The sequence below is a fragment of the Uloborus diversus genome, unplaced genomic scaffold, assembly GCF_026930045.1.
Source record: "Uloborus diversus isolate 005 unplaced genomic scaffold, Udiv.v.3.1 scaffold_1119, whole genome shotgun sequence".
Taxonomy (NCBI): Eukaryota; Metazoa; Arthropoda; class Arachnida; order Araneae; family Uloboridae; genus Uloborus; species Uloborus diversus.
The window spans coordinates 33,100-59,818 of record NW_026557787.1 but is presented as its reverse complement, the minus strand read 5'-3'; the positions used below and the strand labels follow the sequence as shown (position 1 = coordinate 59,818).

At 32.0% G+C, this 26,719-nt stretch overlaps 1 protein-coding gene across 1 annotated transcript; it reads right to left on the bottom strand.

Moving 5' to 3' along the window:
• Nucleotides 1–2,746: 2,746 nt before the first annotated feature.
• On the bottom strand, nt 2,747–24,581 carry LOC129232254 (alpha-glucosidase-like). The gene is made up of 5 exons (XM_054866461.1): nt 24,349–24,581; nt 22,920–23,229; nt 20,242–20,547; nt 16,741–17,385; nt 2,747–4,140 (listed from the first exon to the last, which is right to left on the bottom strand). Exons 1-5 carry the CDS (start codon nt 24,579–24,581, stop codon nt 3,661–3,663), a joined length of 1,974 nt encoding a protein of 657 aa, XP_054722436.1. The 3' UTR covers nt 2,747–3,660.
• Nucleotides 24,582–26,719: the final 2,138 nt, after the last annotated feature.

Below are 26,719 nucleotides of genomic sequence, written 5' to 3'. Positions count from 1 at the left end.
CAGCGGACATCAGACATCACTTCAAACTGTTCAAAACTCATCAATAAACCGCTGGAGGACCAAAGCAATTAAGTCTTTGCGAAACAGTGGCCACTAGATGAGCTTCTGAGAGACTTCCTATGGTGACGTTGCCCATCTGAGGGTAGTAACTTGTTAATCATTGCCTTGGGAAATCTGTTGTAAAATAAATTACATAGAGGAACGATCAATTCATGCTGGCGAATAAGCAGCAAATGAAATTTGTCGAGAATTTCAAGCTGTTCTGTCTCCAGAGTTTAAACAGAAGAAATTTTAACCTTAAAGTCTAAAGAATATAGTTTAACTTTAAAGCAATAAACTTTCGATTTCTTCTTCTTCTTATTTTTTTCAATTCAAACTTATTATTCTAGAATAAATAAGTTTGATACTTGCCTAAGTTTAGTATTGATTTCAAGTAAAACTAATACATGTATTAAGAATGTAAATGATGTTGGAACAGAACGCAATATCAGACACCTTTGACACCAAATCATTAAATAATAATTATGGTTTATTTGTGTAATGTGATCCTTGTTTTCAGATGTCATTTTTGTAATTGGCTAATATAAAAATAACATTGGAAACCATAAGAGGCATCCCGTGTAAACAAACCTTCTTCTTTTTAAGTAAAAAATCGTAGCTAAATGTTTTGTGTTATGCTTTTGAACTGAAAGGATCCTTATCCCAGAATCCTAAACTTAGTTTTTCGCTTATCTGTATTTTTGTTTCTTGTTTCTTTTTACGTTATTAGCACGAAAAAAAAAACATATTCCCTGCTTTTACCTCATTTTTTCCATAAACTACTTATTGGGCAAGAGCGTCTACAGACTAGCTTCAAATGAAGCTTCTCTCATGGCCCCTTCTGTGTCCCTGCTACTCTACAAAACATTACACTGTTGCTAAAAAAAAGAGAGAAAATTTTATTTTGACATCTTGAATTCAAATTATGTTTTTCGTCATCACGAGTCAGTGTGCGTGTGTGCAGGAGTGTGTGTGCGGGCATGTGTGTATGTGCAGTGGTGTGTGTGTGTGTGCAGATGTGTGTGCATGTAGGCGTGTGTGTGCATGTTGGCTTGTGTGTGTGTGTATGTAGGCTTTTGTGTGTGTGTGTATGTAGGCTTTTGTGTGTGTGGGCATGTAAGCGTGTGCGTGCATGTAGGTGTGAGTGTGTGTGTGCATGTAGGAGTGTGCGTGAGTGCATGTAAACGCGCGTGTATATGTAAGCGTGTGTGTGCATGTAGACGTGTGTTTGTGCATCCTTGTAGGCGTGTGTGTGTTTGCAGATGTGTGGGCATGTAGGCATGTGTGTGTATGCATGTTGGCGTGTGTTCGTGTGCATGTGTGTATTTGTGTGTAGTGCATAGTCGCCACCACCCAGGAGCGGTCGGGCTCTCGGAGGCTGGTGAACAGTGAACAAGAGAAAGTTTAGTACAGTTCAGTTTTGTACTTAAGCCTTGAATGAACACGACGAGAATGAACGATTTCTAACCTTGACGACGAAAACGTGTCATCTTATTGAATATTAAAACAACAAACTAAATTTGTTTTTGTTTTCATGGTAATCTGAAAAAACTTCTCCCTTCTTTTTGACTCCCTCCCTCATTGATATATTTCATATTTATATTGGAAAACTCTTCAAAAGCAGTGGTGAAGTCGTGGGAAGAGACAAAATGCAGGGAGCGAAGACTTTCATTCGTGAAGCAAAGATTCCAAGCCACGTGACAGATTTTGAAGCAAAGCATTTTGGGAGAAGTCACGTTTCTCTCGCTAGTTTCACGCAAAAAAAGTTTACTTCAAAAATAAATTTTGTATAAGAAGTACATTGAAATTTTATTTTGACTACATTGGTAATGAAATGCACCTGCATTTATTTCTTCTGCTTTCATTCTAGGTTACTTTCTATTTGAAGATTAAATGTGATCAATATCAGTAAGGTGCTCTTAAAATTGCTTTGCACAAAAAAAAAAAAAAAAAAGACATTAGATGTCCTACGTGCAGTATATCAAGTTGAGAATCTTAACACATTCAGTGAAAACAATGATTTCACAGATCAAGTTTGGGCTTTGTTGAAAACTGAAGCGTTGTCAAACCTGATTGGTTGAATATGCAACGTGAAAGGTTTCGAATTGAACAGGTCCGACCAATTAAGAATAGATAAAATGGAAGTAGTGAAGACTTTCATTCGTAAAACCCAAGACTCCCAAATCATGTGATATATTTTAAATCAAAGCATTGGAATAAATCAGGTTTCTTCCGTTTGTTTCACGCAAAACATGCCAACCAATCGTCGTTGTTGAATCGTGTGACTTGGGGTCTTTGATTCAGTTTTTGCTAAGCCAATGAATGGACTTGCTTTTTCCATTTTAATTTCTACTCTTAGGTTCGGCCACGTTTGCAGATGTTTTTATCAATCGTACGGAATATGAATGCTACTACTTAAATATCTATCTGTGAATATCAAAAAAATAATAATAATAATAACAATAATAATAAAAATATGTATTAGCATTTAATAATAATAATTTTAAAAATCCCCAATTATTTTACTAGTATTGTATTAAAAGAACCTGTTTAGATTTTAATTTTAAGAGATGTCTTATGGAGTTCCATGGGATCTTCAAAATGAGACATGGACAAATATTTCCTCACATTTTGGGTACATTTTGTCCTCTAAAATAATTTAAACTCTCACCTTTTCCTTAAAAAACTTTATTTCTCTCTTGTTACAGATATTTTTAGTCAAAGTTTACAGACATGTTAAAATCAAACAAGATATTTTATTTTTACATTTATTTACAACTTGAGCATTTTAATATAATAGGATTTAGATACAAAGTTTATGAACAAAACTTCAACTCATATACTTGGATTAATTTCAGGTAACCTAAATAAGTTAAGAGTGATATCTTCCAATCCATAAATATATCTATACAATGATTTGCTTTAAAATGCCCAAGAAACGAAACTTTCAATATCTTATATGCTTATTTAAGCACTATGAATTTTTCTTCTAGTAAAATCGAATTACTTTTACCATTTTTAACCTTAATTTCCATAATGAGGTTCATCAGCCTAAATAAACTAAGGAAAAAAATAAGAAAATAAAAACACGTCAAACGTAAAAACTTAAATATATATAAGGGATACTTTTTGGTTATATAATTGATTAATAACCAAACTTATCATTGCCATTTTATTTTCGAAAATTAATTAAGTATTATGTACAAATAATCTATTTTTAATTTTGAAGATCATTTTTACTAGAGAAAATTCTGCATTTTTGTAATTAGAAATGTACATCAAAATTATTTTAATGAACTGATGGTGAAACAGCCTGTTCATATAGGTTTTGTTTAGCAGCATCTTGGCAGATAATTATGATTGGTATTTAGTTAGCATTGTTTTAGTCATTTTTTGTTTAACCAAATTTATGAAATTTTTCACGAAGAAAGAATAGTTCATTATTCCACATATTTATAAACGGGGTAAAGTTAATCAGGTGCTTTTTCTTGAGCCTTGAGACTTAACACTATAAAGCTCTTGAGTGAGTCTTTAAGCTTTCTTTTTTTGCACTGAAGAAAGTTCTCAAAAAGCTCTCGAGCTTCTTCAAATGAATGATGCCTCAGAAAATGAGTGAAACATTTAAAGAATAAACTTATGTGTCGGTTTTGATATCAGCCGTACATCGGTAATAAAAGCTGCTCCAGGGCTGACTGAAAAATTTCTTTTCCCAATCCGACACTGCGTTTGTCCCCGGGTTGCCAAAATCGCTGACACATCGCCATACGCTTCTGGAAATTCTCTGTCTTCATGGCTGCTGCCGAAATTCGCCACCAGTACGACTCGCCTTCCGTACTCGCGTCGATGTTTTCGCTCCAGGACAATAATGTTGGGTTCTAGTACGTCGAGTCTTTGAATGCCGTGTCTGAAGTCCCTCAGCAGTGTCCATCGAAATGCTGTGAGATTCCTAAACTCGTTGAGACGGTCTTGTTGGTTCTGAACGTTTGTCGAATAGTGGTCTGGATTTAACGGAAGCCATGGATTGGTCATGTTGTCCGTGAATCCACCAGAAGAGTTATCAGCTGTCCATTGCATTGGTGTTAGTTGTCCTCCTCGGTATACCTGTAAATAAGATAAGAATTTAAATAATGCCACAATTTATGTTTATTAGTTGCAATTGTCTGTGAAATGAAACGTGGTAAACAAAACATTGCTCCGTTTCATGATATGGTTGTCTGTTTAAACTTGGAAAGGCCAGAGCCGTCGGACCTTTTAGCAACATTTTTACAGGCACGAAGAGCTATTACCTATCTTTTGCAATGTCTTTCCAAAATGACCTATTCATATGTATATTGAGCACAAATTGAAATCCTCTAAAAAAAGTAAAAAGCGAGACCCTCCCCACCTCCCCTCCGGCTATTTGCAACTTTACATGCGTCGCAGCTATGGCAGAAGCGTAATTGCACTTTAATGAGACAAAATAAGTCAAATACACTGTAAGGAAAAAAAATGTCTGTTTTCAAGAAAATCTGTCGGAAACTGGACTTTTTTAAAGGTTTCTAATAACGACACAGCTCCTTTTAAAGTAGCGCTATTTAAGAAAAATCTTAATTTTAACAAGAAATCTTAAAGAAAGCAGAGTTTTCTAGCAAATTTTTAGTAAACAGCCTTTTTTTTTTCTTTTCAGCGTTACGTTTTGTTTGTTGCAAACACAAACGTCCAGTCAACGGTGAATCCGTAGGTGTAGAACTTTTTGATTAGTCAGTAGCCATTCATTCATGCTTTCGCTTTTGGAAAGTGAACTACAAATGAAAGTCTAAGTTAAGTTTAATGTTTACTATGATGATCAAAATATTAGTAAAGATTTAGATATTGGGTTAAACCGATAAAAATGTATTCTGATAAATGAGCCGCTCAGAAGCCAATACGGTTAAGTCCATTTTTGATATTTTCTGATTTTTGAAAATTTTGATGAAATAAATAATAATCTTCTTAGTTATTAAAGGATTTATTTGTTGATTACTTTTTTCTAGGTTGGACAGCACTTTTTTTAATAGCTTCTGAATATATTGTATAATAGTTTCAGAAGCCATTTTGAATAAGTCCAACTTTTATCAATATTTTTTTACATAAGGAACCTTCAAAAGATACTTGTGCAAAATCTGATTATTTGGTAATAAAAAAACAATCTACAATAAATGAAGAAAAAAATGCAGCTGAAGTTGAACATGACGAACACTTGCGAAATGCAGAAATTGCCCGTAATAGTATGGCTAATGATCGACTAAGAGCTGCAGACGAAATATACGTGTTTAGTTTTGATATAGAAAAAGCATTACCATTTCCGAAACAATCCACATCAGTGGCTTATTACAAGAGAAACTTATATGTTTACAATGAATCTTTGTTGCCATGAATTAAAAACTAACGAGAGCTACATGTGTTTGACCTATAACCCAAGCATCGCGGGGTTCACAAGAAGTGTCATCGTGTTTAACTAAACACATTAAATTGTACGCAAAGGATTTTCAAAAAATTATAATGTATTCAGATTCATGTTCAGGACAGAATCGAAACATAAAAACTGTGTTAAGTTTACTGAAATTGGTTCAGAGTGAAGATATAAAAGCTGAATCAATTGAGCTTAAATTTTTATTAAGTGGGCACAGTTATTCGCCCAATGATGCTGATTTTTCAGTTATAAAAGCTTATGCCAAAAAAAAAAAAAAAAAAAAACCGTATATTTATAACCCTAGTGACTGGTATCATATAATACAAAATAGTAAAAGAAAGAACTCTTTCAGAGTTGTCGAAACGAATCCACAAGAATTTCTATCCACAAAACCATTGGAAGAAGCTGTTACCAACAGAAAAAAAATCAACAAGTGGACTAGCAGTCAATTGGCTTATGAGATGGATAAAATTGGAAAGGTCAAACCCAAGCAGCATTAAGTTCAAACATAATTTTGACGAGGATGATACCTTTTATGTAACTGATATTAAAAAAAAAAGGTAGGCCAGTAAATTTAAAAAATATAACTCAACTTATATTATATCCTAATGGCAGAACAATTTCAAGAGAAACAAAAAAGACATCATGTGTTTATTAAAGTATATATCTCCAATTAAACACAACTTTTACAGGACATTAAGGACAACACATGGAGATCAAGATTTACAGTTAAATAACTGGGAAGAAGATGGTGTTTGTTATGATTAATAAGCATAAAACTTATGACAATAAATGTTATTCTATTATTTTTACATAAATTTCTTATCTTTTTCAGCTGCCAAAAGGTATAAGTCCGAAAATTTTTAAGATGCTGTCATTATTTCAACAAATACTTACGTTTTTATTTACACATCCTGTACATATCTTGTTTGGTTTTGCAGAGTTTACACCTCGAAAAAAGATTGCATACACTTTTCTAATTAAATTAATAAACAAAGAATTTCAAAAACTAATGTATCAAAAAACATTAATTTTCTCAATTTTTGTGTTTTGGACTTAACCACATTGACTTCTGAGCGGCTCAAATGTTTTGCAATTGAATCGTTAGAAAATATTTTAGGAACATTTAGATTTGCAATGGGGTGGTTTCTTTCAGTCAAAAGTACTACTTTTAGTCATTGAAATGGATAGAATGGGTAAAATAATAACATGAACCCAGAAACTACTTTCATTTTCCCAACAGTTTTTTTAAAATTAATTTTTTTTAATTTCCGATTTTTCAAACAAGGCGTGGTCTTGATGACGGCACAAATGATGCACTTTTCCGCATTTTTCACTGCGTTTCCACGTTATGATAATCAAGAAGCGAATTAAAATTGCGCTCTACGCTTGCTATCAACCATATCGTTGCCAATACACGTGAGTAAAGATACGAATTAAATATTTTGCACTTTGAATGGCAACACTGAATGACATATCATCATTTGTGATGTCATCGGCAGAAGCCGTAAACAATGAAAGCGCTCCGATTTCAGTAATTTTTTTAAAATATTAAACGTAAACACATTTATCAAAAAATGGTCAGATCCTATGTTTTTAAGCATGCTTTTTCAGAAAAAAAAATAGTTTTAAATTTTGGAAACGACCCCATTTAAAATATTTCTGTCTCTAGATGGCGAAAGGAAAAAGTACCCAAATGCTTTTACTTGAAATCATCTTACCGTCAGTTGCATTTACGAGACAAGAACAGATACTTTGTTGAAGAGCAGTCTCTGTATGTATGTGTTTGCTTTTTTTTACTGATGAGAACATTTCATATAATAGAAATCTTCGAAGCCTGAAGCTAAACAATGACCAACGACGATTTATTGTTCAGAACTTTTATTTTTTTACTTTTCTATTTCTTTTGTAAACTATTTACCTGATTCTTTTCCAACACTTATTCTTAGGGACTTTTTGTATTTATAAACTGATAAGAAGTTTTTAGGAGTTTGCTTTGTTCTTGTTAAGAAGACTTTTGGATTCCTCTTCTGACGGCTGAAGAGGAGAGAGCAACGAAACAAATACTTAGTACTTCATCACGGTTAAAAGGTTACTTTTAGCTGGATCGCTCACCTAATACATCAATGCACTAAGTTGAGTTATATACAGGACCTGATGCATTTGGATTATTTCTATTGAAATGTAAGACATTCACAAACGAAAAACAAATTTTGCCTTATTTTTGAGATGTGTCAGTGTGTTACAATAAGAGTTTAAGTTTCAAGCTTTTAAATTGATTTTTCTCGAAAATTAGTTTTTGCAAATGTGGTAGTGCTGTAATAGGTGTGCGATATGCGAACAGTTTAAATAAAAATGGTGTATCCCAAGCAAAAAAAAAAAAAAATCTTTTCGCGTATTATGCATAAAGAGAAAACGTAAAAAAATCAAAGTGACAATTAAATTTGCAATGAATTTATGCAGACTATCTAGGTAGCATTGTTTTATCATACTGCAGTTTTCACAATTGTGAGACCAGTCATTTTAGTTAGATATTTTGGTACAACTTAAGTCTCAAAGAAAATGAGAGGGACATTTATAGATTGGAACATTTATGTTACTAACTGCGTCACAATTATGAAGAAAGGTAAAACTAAAGGAAAAGAGATAGTAAAAGCAAACACTATATGTATGCATTAACGTTACTGTTGCTCAAATTTTCGTGGTTTTGATATGACGGGCGAAAATGGCTTCTTCATTTGAGGGAAGCAACTATCTGTTTGGGGATATATTGATCGTTGAAATTTCGGGTCGCATAAATATGGCCAATTGTTCCTTTCTGGCAAAATCAGCGAGGTCGAAGTACATCTTTTTGGTGCCAAAAATTGGCAACAGTTTCAAAACAATATCAAGAATCTCTGAAAATCAAAACAAAACTCGATAAAAATTCTTAATTGTTCAGCAATTTATGTTTATAAGTAACTTCATTGCTGGTGACGTCAGAACGTTACTCGATCAGTGATTTTGGATATTATATGTATGAGGATATTTCTCAAGCACATATTTCGAATGTTCGTACACGAATAAAAAATAGTATATTTTAAAATCGTAGTCAAACGATAAAAGAGGTTAAACTGAAATTTGTGTTTTTAAAAGTGATCTTGTATTATTAAATTTTACAAAAATATGTGCCTTAAAAACAAAAATGCAAGAAGATCTTGGCATTCAATACATAAATGGCACATTTTCAGTCAATAAGAAGCTTGATCATGTGCAGCAGGATGTCTGAAGAAGATATTGCTTGACACAAAATTGCAAAAATAACAAGTAGAAGGTTTCAATTAATTCCGAATCCGCCTAACATTCTTATAGATTTCAATATTTTACCTGCATTTTCTGAGAAGAAAATCCACTGTTTTATCGAAAAACAATTTTTTACATAGTTTCTGTCATTGAAAACGGCTAAAATTGATTTTCGATTTCAATGCAGTCTTCGTGTTTTGACAGCTGAAGATATGGGCTTTCGCTACGAAGAAAGGTTCTGTTTTTCGATCGGCGGAATTTTTCGGAAGGTTTTTGATTAAGTTTTCTCAATACCAGATGACGTGACGTAAGCCCACAGCTGTACAAACGAACGGAATCGAAGATATTCGGCATAAAACGAAAAAATTAAAATCAATCAAATAATAATTTAGGTTAACATGATGTTTGTTAATTAACTTTTGGTTAAATCCATTTTTTATCCATGTAAGTTATTTTCCAAATTCGCATTTCCAGAGCTCGAATACGCTACCTTGCGATGATTAATAATACTAAAAATAAGGTAAAACATTCTATTCCACGTGTTTTCTTTGGGGTAAATTACAGGCTTCAGACAGTTTATGATGTAATGTAATTTCAGAAGAATAGAAAAAAATACTTCCCACAAACACGATGAAAAATTACTGTCATTTATTAAGCGTCAAAGCAAGTTATAAGTTACGGCATTTGCTTGTTTTACCTTTTTCATCCGCCATTAGACAGTGGTTGAAGCGCCCACTATATTTTATTGGAGTTGCGAATAAGAAACCATTGGATAGTGTAATAATGAAAGAAAATTTAACTACTAGCAATTAAAAGAGCATGGTAAGAAATGTTTCTGAGTGCATTAATTGTTTACCTTAGTGTCCCCGTTAGCGAAATAAGAAGTTTTAAAAATGCATCAAAATTTTAAAAAGTCGCCAAGTTTGGCGAGTTATGGTGCGTAATTAAAGCGATCGTTTACGTCAATTTCTCGTCAAATATTTAAACTTAGCGTTTTCTTTATATTTCGGGAGTCTTCAAGCCCTTTTATTTATCGGTAACTGGGGCACGAGGGTAAAAACGTTTTACCACAAGAAAAGTTCTTCATATGCTCTTTTCAATTGCTACTTATTTTGATGTTTTTCGTTATTGCACAATTTGTGTGGTTCTTTGGCGAGGAAATAAGTGAAACATTTTTTTATATTAAGTTGACAAGCATTACAGTGCTCCTCGGCTTTGTTGAGAGTTGAAGAAAGAGTCGAAAACATAAAACTCTCAGGTAATGGGAAGGCAGTACAGTGGTGGTAAAAAAAATTGCATCACCCGCATTGCAAAAGAGAGGAATATCATCCAGACTGCATTCAACACACAGTCAAGCATCCCGTATCCCAGATGATTTTGGGATGTATTTCTGATCAAGGAGTTGGTGGGCTTCACTTTGTGCAAGGAACAGTAAACGCTCAGGTTTATATTGGCATTTTGGAGGAGAAATTGCTTCCTACTAACCGGGAACACTTTACTTCAGTTCCAAACGTCATTTTCCAGGATGATTCTGCTTCGTGCCATAGGGCAAAACTGGTAAGTAACAATTTAAAAACCTTTATTCTGCCTGCCATTAGACTTAATTGCCATGGGGTTAAGTATTTTTTTTTTCTCTAAACTCACACGCAGGTGAATTAATGGAAAAATGAGCATGGGTTCAGCAGTTTGCTTTGGTCCGGGAACATCCCCGATCTATGTAAACACGTATCGGATTCCCGCTGTTAAATGTTTATTTCATAAGTTTTGCAGAATTTCACATACATTCATCGTTAATCGGTCGACCAAAACTTCATATATAATATCATTGTTGTGAAAATGCGAGGGTGATGCAATTTTTTTTTACCAGCACTGTAAATGTGTTCTACCAATAAAAACTTCCACGATGTGCTTATTATCGGAAGGTTTAAAGCTAGTTTTCTGCAGATTGTTTTCTTAATTTAAAAAAAACAAAATGTCACCTCATAAAAATAAAATTTATCGCCAAGGCTATAAACCAAGGCAACCTTGTAGTACAAATAATTTTCAATAAAATTTTCTGTTTGACAATTAAGATTTTTTTTTTCTTTAACGAACAATGAGTAACATGTTAAATTTACGAAAATGTTTCACTAAAACTAAAATAAAGCAAATCTGCCATGTTCAGTGTTTCTAAATTAACAAGCAAAACTTCTATGATTAAAACTTTTTAAAGTCAAAATTGGAACTCTAGAAACTGGACGATTTATTTTAGTGTAAATAGTGGGGTAGACCAAGGTACGTTTACGCGAATGTTTTTCAATCAATTTTCTGATTTTTATGTTTTAAATTAGGAAATTTTAGACATTTTGGTTTCATGTAGCAGTTAATGGAATCAAAATAATATGCATGTCAGTGATATAATCGATTCAATTAAAATTTAAACTAAAAGGATACAGTGTGTACATACCCTCTAATATAAAAGAAATTCAATATTTAGGTGTTGATTTCACCCCGTTAGAAGCGTTTGTAGCAGTAGAAAAGCAACTTCAATATTTTTAGGGTTTTCTCCATGTGCAAAGCTTTATTCCTCTCGACGTGTGACACTTGAGTAGGTTTACTTGTCAGTTAATTATACTTTTTACTCATTTCTTTTCTTTTTTTTCCCTTTTTTTTTGTAGTTACATCTATCTATCTATCTATCTATCCATATATATATATATATATATATATATATATATATATATATATATATATATATATATATGTATATAAGTATATTTTAGATCGTTTGGCGCAATGTAGCCCTCAAGGGCTCTTGCGCCATAAAAATCAAATAAACTAACCAACTATGTATATTTCAACATGCAAAAAATGGAAAACGAACAAGATAGAACGTTATCAAAACGAAACCAAAACATACGTAAACTAATATTGAGCAAATAGTGTATTAAAATAAAGATGAAGAGACAAATGCACTCAACAAGTTTCAATTTAGCAAATTGATGCAAATAATTTTGAAAAGTGTATGTTTACATCTTTCAGAAGCTTTTAGACCGAAATAAGCAAAAAAAAAAACGTTACTTTCTACTACAGCATGCAGAGTAAATTTGTATTATATATATATTTCAAGAACAAATGCTTGGCATGTATTTGGGAGAAGGGGGAGGTAATGGAGACAAAAATGATAGAAATACTCAGCCACCATACGTAATAAAGAAAGAAAGTTGCTTTTCAATGAACGCCGAGTAAAGTCTTTTCATAAGTTTCTGAAATAAAACTTCTACAAAAAACTCTGTTTCAATGAAAGAGTGTACTGAAACCCGAATTCTGAATGAAATACTCTACAACAAAAACGAATGAAGAATGCTCAAATATCAATTTTATTTTCAACAAAACTGTCTTGCAGCAAAAATGAATAGATAGTGCTCAAAATAGCCTAAATCAGGGATGCTAATTGCTCCGCATTTTGCGGTTGCTCTTCAAAAATGGCGAAACTCCGCGGCTCCGCAAAGAAGTTATTTTGCTCCGCATTTCCCAACCGAACGTTCTCAAGCTTATATTTTGCTATTTTATTATGACAAACATGTAAATATGAGAAATTCAAGATGCTTATACTCAAAGATTTATATATTGTTTAAGGCTGTTTTATTAATTTAAAAATAATTGTTTCTTACTAGTGCTTAAAACGATTATTAGAGCTCAAAAACCATTTTAAATAGGAGGTTTTAATTATTTTCATTGATTTTAATACAAAACACTAAACTGCTCCGCAAAATTTTAAATAGCTTAAAATCTGTAATTATTTAAAATAAAAATTTTAAATAATTACAGATGCTCCTCAAATTGTTCCTCCATGGTTGGCAACCCTGCCTAAATATAGAATAAGTTACGTAGGTCATCATTGTTTTTAACATGCTGTTTTATGCAGCGGGAATCATTAAGCAATTAAAAAAATAATTAAACACACACACACAGACATCAAATGTGTTTTTTTTCTTTTAATGACTCAGATTATGCATTCTAAGGGAGTTTTAGTAGCTCCTAATAAAATATGTATTCGTTCTTTCTTTTATCTTCTGCTATGAATAAGGTTTATTATCGTACAATGAGAATTAATATACCGTTCCTAAATTGCATCAAAAAGTACATTTTACCACAGCAAAAACGGTTTGAATATTTGTAGCTTAAATTTTGAAACAATGCCAGCTTAAGTTCTCAATGAAACTAAATGTAGTTTCAGATTAATTTTTATTTTAAATCTTATTTTCTTAAGTCGTAAGAGATAATTAAATAAATAGAAATAAAGCATGAAAAAAGAAAGAACAACGTCAAACAGCACAAATTGCAGATTACTTCAGACACGTGTTTCGGCACCACAAGGAACGTCTTTTTCAATGCAAAAGCAATAGACCTTTTTCGGATGTCTTTTCATCCATTCGCTCATTTCTTTTGCATTGAAAAAGCGATCCTTGTAAAACCAAAATACGTGTCTGAAGTAATCTGAAATTTGTGCTATTTGACGTTATTATTTCATATTTTACTTTTTGTGCACAAAGGTGTTTATTCAACTCAAGTAAATATTTTTTTTTCTTTGGATTACTTTTATGAAAACCACAATCAGCACTATTGCAATTTCAGTTTAGATATGTCTTAAAATATCAATTACATTTTAGCCTTAAGAAGCGGATTTTTTTTCCCAGTTTAATTGCTAAAACAATGGCCAAGCCACAAAACACGATTTTTTATTTATTACAATTACTACTTCGTTCCAGTACTCTTTCTTAGTTCGAAAGAACTTTTTTTTCGACATTTTCTGACTTTCTGAAGTGATTATTCTTCAAGTACTTGAAATTCGTATAGTTTAATAATATTTGAATAAACAATGACAGTTTGAAATTTAATTACGTTGCCTTAGTGGGAAATTAACAATTATAGTCAGAATTAAAATAGAGAATCTATTGTCCAAGTGTTCAGTACACGAAAAATATACTCAAATTTTTAAAAAATGTTGTTTTATTAGTTTTTTAAGAAGTCTGAAAGTAAATTATATGCATTAATATTTTAATGACAAAAACGCATTGAACGATTTAAGAACGGTTTGAAAATATTTGAGCATTGCCTTAACTCTTCTCTTTATTAAATAATACTTTTACAAGAACATCAAATATTTCCCGCGACAAATGACATAACTTCTAACCGTTAAAAATCAAGCTATCGACCGAGCGATAATTTGATTATGTCACCGTTTAGTGTCGTCGGGGGATTGACGGGCTGGGGAGAAAATTGTCGTACCGACGCGTCTGGTAATTGCCGTGGAATATTTCACCATTCTAAAGTCGATCGATTGGGTTTATTCCTTCGAAAGTAGTGATAGTTCAGTGTTGCTAGTTATGCTTTTTTCTGTAGGATTTTTTATTTTTCTTTTATTTTTCTCGCTTTTAACACAGGCGAAAAACTTTACATTGCATATACGGTGCAGACAAAACCGCAAAATCATCATTTAGAGTCGATCGATTGGAATTTTTTTCTTTCGAAAATAGTGCTAGTTCAGTAGTGCTAGTCATGCTTTTTTCTAACGGACTTTTTATTTATTATTTTTTTACTTTTTTAATCCAATCTGCAAGTTAATCCTAGCTCATATCAAGCATAGTCATGTTTACTTAGTACTCACTACACTATCACCAGAAATGGAGCCCCATAATTGACTAAATAGAATCTGGAAAATATCATTATTTCTTAAGTCAAATTTTATTCAAAAATTCATAAAAATATGATTCCATTGAGATCCCAACTTAAAATTTTTTACAAATGAAGATAAAATACACAAAATGTTTTGGGATTAAAAAAAAAATCATTATATGTTCTCTGAAAAATTTAAATTTTTAATTTAAATTTACATTTTTAATTTAAATTTAATTTTTTTTAATTTAAATTTTTAAAAATATTTTTTTTACAAATTAGTCATGTTGCAAATCCTATTAAACAGCAACTAATGTACTTTAAAATGCTTTTTACCAAATCTTTCTATCTATATTTGGTGCTGAGTTATCGTCCATTTTATGTTCAAGCGTCCATGAAATAAAACAGGATTTTTCCAAAACTCTTATAAATAAAAAAATAAAAGAGATAAAAATCTAGAAATTTGGACTTTTGATTACCTTGAAGGGTACAATCAATGAGCCAAATTTCAAAGAAATGCAAAAATGTGAGTGAAAAAATTTCTCAAATTTTGGATCGCTTGACATGCAATGACCCTGACTGTTTTCAAAAATTTATGACAAGATAACGGTAAATGATTAAAAAAAAAAAAAAAAAAAATCCTGTAGAAAATTCATGTGATGGCCCGTAACCTTTTTATCCCTGAGTTCCAAATTTTAGTTGAAAAGTTTTCAAATAGATAGGGCGGCAGAGATATTAAGCCCGTAAATAAAAAAGAGATAGAAAATTATATCATAATTTTTCGAAAATAATGAACAAAAGAACAAAACAATAATTTCAAACAATCGTCGGCTTTAATCCCATGTCGCAATCGGAGAAAAAATCGGTGAATTTCAATTCTTCTGTTTTGGCTTATAAGCTTACTATCTGCAGCGTCATCTATTGAAACATTTTTGAACTAAAATTTGGAACCCGAAAAAAAAATTTTGGAGTCAACCACATTAATTTTTCTGCAAGAATTTATTTTTTTATCATTAACCGTTCTCTTGTTATAAATTTCCGGACACCCTGTTTTTCCATACTATTTGTTTACGTATGCAAAAGAAAAACAATTGTCGCGCTGGCACTGTAAAAAATTTTGACGCCAATGGATAAAGATTGCCAATTTCCCAGAAAAATCGAAATCTTATTGAATAAAATGATACCGCAAAACTGAGTTAATACGTTAAATCTCGGAAAAACAAATTTAATTTCTTAAAACTCAAACGAGAAATGGCAACACATAATATTATGCAGCAAATTCATCATGCTATGTCGCGTGAAAAAGCAAATAAAATAAATTTTGGCTTTCTTATAATTTCTTCTAGCGCTTTTTCTAGTGAATTTAGCGAGTTGGCGTTTTGAAACCGTAAAACAGTGCGGTTGAACGTGTTTCAAAGTATTTTTGACGAGCTTTCCAACCATATCAAACTCCAAGTATTAAAATGCATTTTTCATGCAGAAAGAGCGGTTTAAAAAATCAATTCAAACTTAATGTTTCACACTTCCAAAAATGAGTTTCAAGAATGAAAAAGAGTCAAAATTAATTTTTGAGTTTTGCTAACGAAAAAACGCTTTTAACCTTTTTTCTAGTGGATTTAGGTTATTGGACTTTAGGCGCTCTAACATTTTTTTTTCGTTTGGAGAACTTTTAAAGACCTTTCCAAACATATCAAATTCGAAAATATGGACCATCCATTCGCGTAGAAAGAGCCATTTAGGACGAAAATGCGTTTTTAATTAATATCTCCGTTAATTAGCGTCTAATTTCAAAAAATAATTATTGATGACACTAAAACTCGGCAATAGCTACTGAACAAAAAAAATAATGAAGAAAATCGGTTCACAGACAGATGAAAAAATGGTACCGAAAAAAAAACAGCTTGCCTATTAATATATAAAGAAAAGAAGAATGAACGGGCTAGAAAGATGTAGATAGTTTTATGAGTAGCTGAAAGAATTTTCTCTACAACGACATTAGCCAGCATTGCATAGAAATCATCAAATGATAGACTATTACGAAATAAAGTTGAAGATTGAGATATCAAATGTTTTAAAGTTAAACAAGAGAAAAACGTTAGGCTATATGGCTGCAGTAGTATGGTACGTAATATCCAAGCCTCGGAACATGGGCTACAATTCAACACATTCGGAGAAATAAAATCCCGCTTTGCTTCATAATAACAACAGATGGCAGCAATACATAGAGTTATTTGTTATTTTGTTAATTGTTGTTTTAAATTGAAAGACCATTTGAGTAGAATATAGAAAAGGAAAAAAGAAACAACTGTACACAGAGAGGTAAAACTTACTCTTCCACTGAGGACATCGTAGCTGTCACGTAATCCAATTTCATCTCCGTAAAAAACAGACCTGGAACCAGTAAGTGTCATGAGAAGATAGAAAGCCGCCATGTTGTACCGGTACTCTATCCTCGATGCGAGACGGAATGTATCTGAACTTCCCAAGTGCCACATAGGTGTGGGGTGGTCCTTCGGCCATCCAGACACTTCCTTCAATGCTGACACTTGTTGAGCCATTTCTTTTCCACTCCCAACCAGGATAGGGTAATCCAGCATGTCAACATATTTCAAGATATCTTTCGCAGGTTGCCCAAGTTCTGTGATGATGGTTTCTGCAAATTTTGATGACACTATGAGAATGCGTCTTGCAGCAGATCTTCCAATGTTCCAAATGGATGGTGGGCTATCTAAAACTGTCCTCCACTGGTGCATGATGTTTGCTATGTGGTGAAAATCAACAACATGTATCTTTTCGAGATGCTTCATGTAGAATCCGTCAACTCCCGTGTCCAGCCAGTAAGCAATGGTTTTTTGGTATTCTTTCTGAACGAAAGGATTCGACCAGTTTAATACATAGTGGCCACCGAATGTCCTTTGTGTCAATTCCCATTCTTCTGGTGGTGGTCCTTCTGAGTTTTCCATTTCCGGTGGTGACTAAAATAAAATTCAATGAAACTTATGTATTTACAAATTTTAATGAATCAAAAGTACCTAAGTCTTTTAGTATTTACGACATTGTGCCATTTAAAATGCTTAAATAATACGGTTTTTTTTTTCCTAATGAATGTTGATAAAAATGTTTTCTTTTTAAGTTAATACATATATGTTAAGTTCTTAACAATATTTTCAAACAGTAAATTGTCAGTACCACTGCATTTTTTTCATTTCCTAATAAAACATAACGAATAATATTTTGTGTTATGGATACACTTTAAAAGTAAAGTAATGCATGTCTAGCGTTTTGCAATTAGCACGAAATAAAATAAAAAGTTATATTTTTTAAAGATTACAGTTTTTTTTACCATCTAAGAAAGTCTTCAACAAAATATGACTTGTTTTTGAACCATTAATTCTACTTTTTCTCAATTATCTTATTAAAACTAATATACTGCCAACATTTCTCATTTATACGGACGTACTTTTTACACAAAAGAGAAAAGTTCTTAGCAGATTACTAAAACGAAAGTTATAAATAATTCTGGTTTGCTTTTAGGTTTGCGAAGAATATAATGTAAGTATTTTTTCAATGAGAAAAAAAAGTCGATCGTTGAAGATAATTAGCAAAAAAACTTTCAAGAAGAAAATTACTGCTATAGTTTAGTTTGTGCAGTTTTTTTTTTTATTTTCTTTATTTTTATAAGTGCACGACGCTTTCTTTGAAAAGAGTTATCAAAAATAGCTGCCAAAATGCAGTAAAAAAAAAAACGGACTGTTTTCTTGCCATTCACTGATTTACTAAAGAACTAATTCATATTTTTACCTTATTAATACAGCAAATTAACTAACTACAATAACATTTCAAATAGTATTGGGGAATGTGGGGCAAAGTGAAATGGTTAAGATCACTTACTTTTTTCAAAATGAACGAATTGAAAATTTGTTTTGAAAACTACGGTACATAAAGAAAGAACACTATATTTTATAATAAAACGTGTACTGAAACATTATTTTTTATTTTTTACAGTAAATTTATACCTTTAAAAATAGGTGGAAAGTTTTCCCTTCTTTTTTCCATTTGGCAAAGTGAAAAATAACATATTTTTTAAATGAAATTTGTTTTTATTCGATTGTTAAAGATAGAATAAATGAGTAAATTAAAGAATGAATGAAGAAATAAAATAAAATGAAACGATAAACGAATAAATAAATGTATAAATAAGTTAATAAATGAGAAAAATTAAATGTTTGCATAAAATAGCGAATGAAGAAAATATGTGAATGAATAAACAAATAAGGGGGTTTTTAAATGAAAGAGTGTGAACAGAACAACTAATTTTCCAATGCGTAAATGATTTTACGAAAGATTAAATAAGAAAATGAAATGAAGTGTATTTCACTTTACGCCATCCAGTTTGCCCCGCATGCACTTGACTAACTGTACAAAGCATTTAAAATACAAATAAGTTTAATATCAAGCAAATAAATACTGCACCGTATATTAGTTGGTCTCAATTAATGTTTAAAATATTAATTACAATAACTTTATCATTTAATAATAACAAAAATAATTTTTGACTTACAAAAAAATATTACAATATGAGTAATAATTTTTGATAATTGCTTGTATTATCATATTGTTTGAAATTTTAAACGAATTTTTTCTTGGCTGAAATAAACTACATGTGTTACTACATAGTTAAATTATCACTAGGCAGGTGTCGCTAAAAGCAGAGTAGACATTTGAACATTTAACTTTGCTCCGTTATTTCACTTTGCCCCATGTTCCCTTACATTGGACATTTGGAAGTTTGACTCCCAGAGTAATTCACAAACTTTCGTGTTAATTAAAAAAAAATGAGTATATTTCCTAAAATTGCTTTTATTACGCCTTCTGAAGCAGTTTAGGTTCGATTCTCATTCAAAGATAGCATTTTCTCCCAAACTATTTCATAAACACAAATGGCTATATATATGATATGTATGTATATCTTTACCATGGTTGCTCATATCGCATTCAAAGGCATAATAATTTCCGCAAAATGATTGTATTTTTAAAGAATTCATTAAGAAAACCTCGTACTACTAAAACTAGGGGGTAAAAACAGAAATTACTTTTTTAAAAAAAGTCTTTGAACTATCTGAAACATTGAAAAAACATGATTCGTTAGAAATGTACTTTAATATTTTGGAAACGGACTTTTATATGTTAGCGCCTTAATTTAAACATTATAACTTGACAAATACTGAAAATAAGAGCAAGCTTTTGGTATCGTTTGAAAGCTGAATACAGGAAAATACTCCCTAATTTCAAAATTCAATATCTCGAATACAAAGGCCAATATTGAAATAAAATAAACAGTATGCTTGTTGTGAAACCCATAAAAAATCATGTACTGATACTTGGAAATTAGTAAAAACAAAAAGGCCAACAGAGGGCGCTGCACGCTGTAATTGCAATAGAAGTCTCCATAAATAGTGCTGCAAGAGGTTGAACAATAATTTCTAGCTTAAATGAAAGTACCTCTGAGAGGCAAAACTACTGCTGACGCGCCTAACCCCTTTGCAGCACTATTTATATTATATCAATTAGAGCGTGCAGTGCCCCTGTTGGCAATGTTCTTTACTAATTTCCAAGTTTCTGTACATAATTTTTATGAGTTTCACAATAAACATACCGTTTTTTTTATTTCAATAACGGCCTTTGTTTTCGAGATGTTTAATTTTGAAATCAGGGAGTCTTTTTCCCGGACACCCTGTATGTAAAGAATAGTTTAAGCTAACATAAAAGGAAGCTCGATACTTTTTGCGGTTTTGTCTACATACACCTAAAATCAAGTGGTTGTTGGTTACCTTCGATCTGTTGGCCGATGCATAAAAATGCTCGTAACCTGGAATGCCTCTTTGCCAGTGTAAGGCCCAAGTGTGTTGATCACTCGTAATGGTAGGGTTGATGTCCAGGACCACCTTCAGTCCCCTGTGGTGGGCTTCGTCCACCAAGAGTCGAAACTCGTCCATCCTCCCCAGATGCGGATCGGCACTGTGGAGGTCGATTATGTGTTCGTATTCGAGAGGATAGTCTAAAGCACTGAAGATGGAGTTGAGCCTAATCGCTGTCATGCCGAGATCACGGATGTAATCTAATCGACGTATGATGCCCTGTAAAGATTTAATTTGGATCTACAACATCAAACTGTGCTTAATAATAATTAAAAAATAATAATAATAACAATTAATGGTTAATAATCAATAACAATAATAATAATGTAAATGCATCCTTAGCACGTAAAAGGAGTAAAAATATATCCTCAGTGCATAGTATGATAGTATGAGTGCAAACTTATTTTTAAATTCGAATATCGAAAATTGTATCCAAGGTCTTTTACGGAAGTAAAAATACACTGATAAGCACTGATAATCTAATCGACTTATGATGCCCTGTAAAGATTTAATTTGGCGCTACAACATCAAACTGTGCTTAATGATAATAATAATAATAATTAATGGTTAATAATCAATAACAATAACAATAATGTTAATGTATCCTTAGCTCGTAAAAAGAGTAAAAATATATCCTCAGCGCATAGTATGATAGTATGAAAGCAAACCTATTTTTAAATTCGTATACCGAAAATTGTATCCAAGGTCTTTTACGGAAGTAAAAATACACTGGTAAACACTGATAATCTAATCGACATATTAGGCCCTGTAAGGATTTAATTTGGCAATACAACCTCAAGCTATATTTAATAATAATAATAATAACAATAATAATAATAAATAATAATAATAAATAATAATAATAAATAATAATAATAATAATAATAATTAATAATAATAATAATAAATAATAATAATAATAATAATTAATAATAATAATAATAAATAATAAAAATAACAATAATGTATCCTTATTACATAAAATGAGTGCAAATATATCCTCAACACATAGTTTAAGTGCAAATTTATCTTTAAATGCGTGTGCCGAAAATTTCATCCAAAATCTTTTACAAAAGTAAAAATACTCAGATAAACACATGGTTTGTACCATGCATGCTGTTTGCTTATCCTTTAGTACTTGTGTGTGAAGAATCCACATCTGCAATCAAACGCTTACTATCATGTATAGTTTTTCAGTTACAATAATGTGAATATTATATTTTTGCGTCATTTTTAGCATTGATTTCGATCGTGAGATATGTTTTTGCATTAGAAAAATGCAATAAAAATCTTACACACCAGATCTTGAACCAGTGGTTGCTTTTCGTTTTGTTAAAAAGTTGAACAGTATCGTAAACAGTCGCGAACGGCAGTTCTTTGTTATTGACTTCTGACCAGTAATCAATGCTTGCTTTCGACGAGCAAAACCGGTAGCTACCGGTTAACCGATCACGTGACAGCTAATGATCACATACTTCAATCAACCAATCAACAGCTTAAAATGGTAAAACGGTGCGGTAACCGATAGATGATAGAACAGTTAGTAGGTTGTTAATGCAACGCAATATAATTGAAGTTCCAGCAAAGAGCTGTATAGTGCACATTTGCTGTAAAAAATACACAACTGGGATCTAAAGGAAGAAATACTGCAATATACAAAATAAGCTAAAGCGTCGATTTTTGGTAGATTTCACGTAACTTTGCGGCTTATGCGCGTACAAAAAACTGTAAAGCAATTAAATATTTTCAAAGATACATTAAAAGACTATAAAAAGAATCATTTACATGGGATTAGAACAAAAATTTTGGATTTTTATAAAAATATGTGAAAATTAACCATTTTTTACTTTTTTTTGCTATTAGAAGTTGCTTCTCGAAAATATTCTTTTTTCGACCCACCCAAATGGGGATTCCTAATTAATTTTGATCTCCTAGATGAGCTGGATAGCTTCAGACTGTACGGATCATGAACCCATATTCATTACTAATTTCAAGCAATAATCTTGGTCTTTCATAGACTTGCCAGAGGTGCCGGTTTGACCGAGGCAGTCCCAGTTTTCAGGCAAAATCCCAGTGACCCAGCCAGTTTACTTCACGATATAAGAAACAATAAATCTGAAACCAAAAAAGTCTGAAAATAATTAACTGTGAAAGATTATTTAGGCTACTTACTTTGTCATTTGAAACATTGACTTAAAAACTAATATCGGATTAGAATTGTTTGCATGTAAAAAAATAAAATGTTCAAATTTATCGACTTGTGTCATTTATTATTTCCCCTGGTTAAGGCTCAAGGGGCCATAGGGGTGTGTACTCTTTTGAGTAATAAAACTCTGAAGGGGGGGAGGGCATTCCGGTGTCCCAGCGGAACATTTCAGAAATTTGGCAAGCCTAATCCTTCATGATATCTTTCTGTATTAAACATACTTCATTCTGTTTTCCTACTAATACATTATTTTCTCACAGAAATTTTATCTTAAGATTTTAAAGGCTTAAAACGGACAATTATTGAAAGGCATTTTTTATATATACCCAGATAGAGCACTCTAAGCAAATTACAAATGACTCGTAAAAATTGAAAGCACGTTTACCTGAAAGTCGCCATAACTGTCTGCGTCTGTGTCTTGGAAAGACGCTGGAAATATTTCATAGAATGTTGCATCTCTGTACCACCAAAGATCTTTTCTCTGGGATGAATGAGAATTCGAAATATGATTGGATGTATACACAGATATGACGGCACAAAAGATGATGGCTGCTAGACAGATGAAAGTGAGGAGGAAACAAGTTTGGCGAATTCTCGGCCAATCGCGCCAACAAACAAAATGTTCTGAAGAGGCAGCGTGGCTGTTTGACATCTGCCGGTGAATCGGGCGATAGCTAGGATAATCCGTTTTGAACCTGCAAATACAAGTTGAAAAGTAAATACACGGTGTCTATTAAAGATCTCCGGAGCTTTGAAAAAAAAATCAAATTAATGGTACGAGATCAGGTAAGTTAATGATAAAAAAAATGTTTATCAAGCGCACAAGTTACAATTTGTTTTGTTTTTTAACACTATGTAAAGAGGTAGTCTTGGATACTCGACTCGGTAACAAGTGAACTAGGAGGCCACGTTTTATTTCTTGGTCTCCAAGAAGTCTGGATTTATCTCCATGATACACTTTTATGGGTGCACGTTACGTATTCTTTTTATGACAGGAAAATTCAGAATGTAAACCTCCTAAAGCAAAGGATAATCTCTTCTTTAAAAAAAATGCTCTAAACATTGAAATCGATTACCGTTTAAATTCACGCAACGCCATAAATTAAAAACTACTAAATGTTAAAAACCTTGAAAAATTACCCATTAGGTACATATAAATAACATTAATCTAATTTCCTTATTGCATTGAAAATTAAAAACTTTGCTTCCTAACAACGAAGTTTTTTATAAACACTCAGAACAGAACATACAGTATCAGTACAGAGAGGCCTCGAATTTCATTCAGAGCGTCAAATAAAGCACTAAACTAGAAATTGCTTGATTAAAGTGAAAAAACCAACGTAAATAAAGCACAAATATTGAAGAAAATACAGCATATAGCTATTTTAAGGCTACAATGGAGCCTCTTCATCAGTGCAAAAAGCTCACCAACACAACCAGAAGTTGCAAGAGAACTAACAACAACCAAGTGGACACCGGTATTTATACCAAAGAGGACCAACCAATAAGAATTCAGAACACCAGACATCAAACAACTAATCAGCGAACAGCATGTACACTCCGGGCTCAAAGCAGGGGGTGCAACTTCTGGTTGTGTTGGTGAGCTTTTTGCACTGACGAAGAGGCTCTATTGTAGTCTTGATTTAGCTATATGTATTTACGTTAGTTTATTCACTTTAATCATATTGTAGCACAAAGCTTATATGATAATTTTTCATTTAGAAATTGCTTCTTTTTCAGAAATGTACTTGAAGCACCAATCATCTAAAATATTATCCATTTTACTCTCAAAAAATAAAGGCTTTATAACATACCTGCCGCACCCAAACACTGTAGTACAGTCTCGTAGCAGCCCAGGCCTACGATGCTCATCTTGTTCTTGAGTCACTGTCACAGGAGGTATTCTCTGGTCTTCATTAGCTAACGTCTGCCCTGGTGTTTGCGGGTAAAGTCGTGTGTCCAATGATACGTACTGGTTAGGATGTATTACTTGAGATAGTCTTGCCTTTTTATGAAGGTCTTCTAACGTTGGAAGCATCGACGTCATTTTTAGTGTTGAAGTTTCAAACGGCTCGTATTAGTCGATTAGAACTACCGTTAACCATATTTCATTTTTTAGCTTTATTCTGATGGATACCATTTAGGGTTCTTCATGGCCACTGAAAAACAAAAGTCACATTGTCAAACGGTTATTTATAGTATTTAATGTTGTATCATGTCATGTTTATCACATGTCATGCCGTAAAAGGTGCAATGTTTCCACAAAAAGCATTATTTCTCAGAAAACTTGAGGTGTATGGATGCATAACTCGGCCAATGTGTGAGCGTTTAAAAATTGGGCATCATTATGTTTTTCTTTAAGGTTCACCAAAAAAAAAGAAAAAGCTGCTCTAAGTGGCTCAAGAGTCATAGAGAGCTGTTGGCTTACTATATAAACTTTCTGTTCTGTGTTTAACTGAAAATAGCCGTTGAATTTGCTCATAAATGGAGGTTTAAGAATGTGACTGAGTTTGGGATTAAAGTTTTATTCTCGGAAAAAAAAGTTAGATGATTCAAAGCATTGGCCTTAAAACAGTTCTCCGAAAACACGAACGTACACGATAAAACACACACGACTTAAACATTACCGATTTGAAAAACAATACTATTAATTTTACTTGATGACCTTCTTCCCCTATTTCAGATGTTTAGTACAAAACCTTTTGCTGATTCAAACCGATTATGACTACGACTGAATCCATGTCACAAAAACTTTAACCAAGCTATTGGTTCTGTATAATTTAAATCTCATCTTGCTCTCTTATCTTGCTGTTTGGCTAAGTTTGTGAGGAAAATCTTTTAATTTTCCAGGTATAAATACAGTAAAACATATAATCATCTCAATTTAAATCTTGAGTTTATGTTACTCATATCATAGATTAAAAATGTGTTCCTGATGAAAAAGTGTTGATTTTAAACAGCCATTTTTCAAGTTATTGTACCATTTTTAAGTAATGTCATATACAAGATGAGAAAAATGCTGCAACAATGATGTCGTGAAAGTGTTTAGGGGAGCGAGTAATCTTGGGACACTTTTCATATTTAAATTTTTAACGTCAATTATTTGAATCAAATTTAAAATCTAAAAGCCCATTAAAATACCCCAATGTAATTCAATGCTTTTCTTTTTTAATTCAGACAATTTGAAAATCGAATATTGACAGCCATTTAAATAAAAGCTCCAAGCTGTCCCAAGATACATCATCCTAATCTACTTTGAGACACATCCTGTTGTACTATTGGAAAATATTCATGATTCAGGAAACAGCCATACATTTAAACCAATTTTGCACCAGAAAATCAAAAAAAAAAAAAAAAAAAAATCCATGGTTATAAACTAAATTAGAATAATGAATTATGAAGTATTGTGTAACATTAAATGTGTTTAAAAGACTACATAAAATTAGAACATTGTTCCATGCTCCTAAACATATCTTAATATTTAAGAACCATGCATATGTTGTACTTTGGAACGTGTCCTAAGGTACAATATGTTTGGCTGTCTTAAGGTACGATCACCACGTTGTTTATGAAAAACCAAAGTGATGGTCAATCAGGATGCAGTATCATTATTTTCTCATAAGTAAAATATTTAAAGTACTACTCATTTATAACAAAATAAAATTCAGTTCATTAAATTTACAAATACAAAGACAGAAAATGAATTAAAAATGTAGAAAATATTTACTTTGGAGTCATAAAATTTTCTTTATCTCTCAAATTCGTCAAATTTTCTCATTTGCTTCTGGTTTTTACTATGGTACCATTTAGTAGTGAAGGTTACTATTAGAGATTACAAAAACATGGTTGCAAAAAAAATATTTTTTTTTTAGAAATTAGCAGTGTCCCAAGGTACAAACCGTCCGAAGATACAACACTCTTCCCTATATATCGACTTATACTTGGAAAATTGATTTATGAATGAATATATTAGAGTTTCACCACTATTGGCTTTTGGGTAATTTAACAAAAAAAAAAATCTTTGGATCAACAAATTTTGGTAATTTTGGATGGCTTTGCATGGGGGAAATTTACGCTTACGTTTAGATTTTCCATTAAATCAATCTTGCTGTAAAAATAATTAGCCATTACATTAAATACAACAAACATTTCTTTCCTACATTAATCTTCGTTGAGATCAAATTC

Excerpts from the sequence above, each read along its gene's own strand:
- LOC129232254 (XM_054866461.1), bottom strand. The coding sequence starts at position 24,581 with ATGACGTCGATGCTTCCAACGTTAGAAGACCTTCATAAAAAGGCAAGA. Across the intron at positions 17,386-20,241 it reads CATCGGCCAACAGATCGAAG|TCACCACCGGAAATGGAAAA; the intron begins GTAACCAACAAC and ends ATTTTATTTTAG. Across the intron at positions 4,141-16,740 it reads ACGATGTCCTCAGTGGAAGA|GTATACCGAGGAGGACAACT; the intron begins GTAAGTTTTACC and ends TCTTATTTACAG.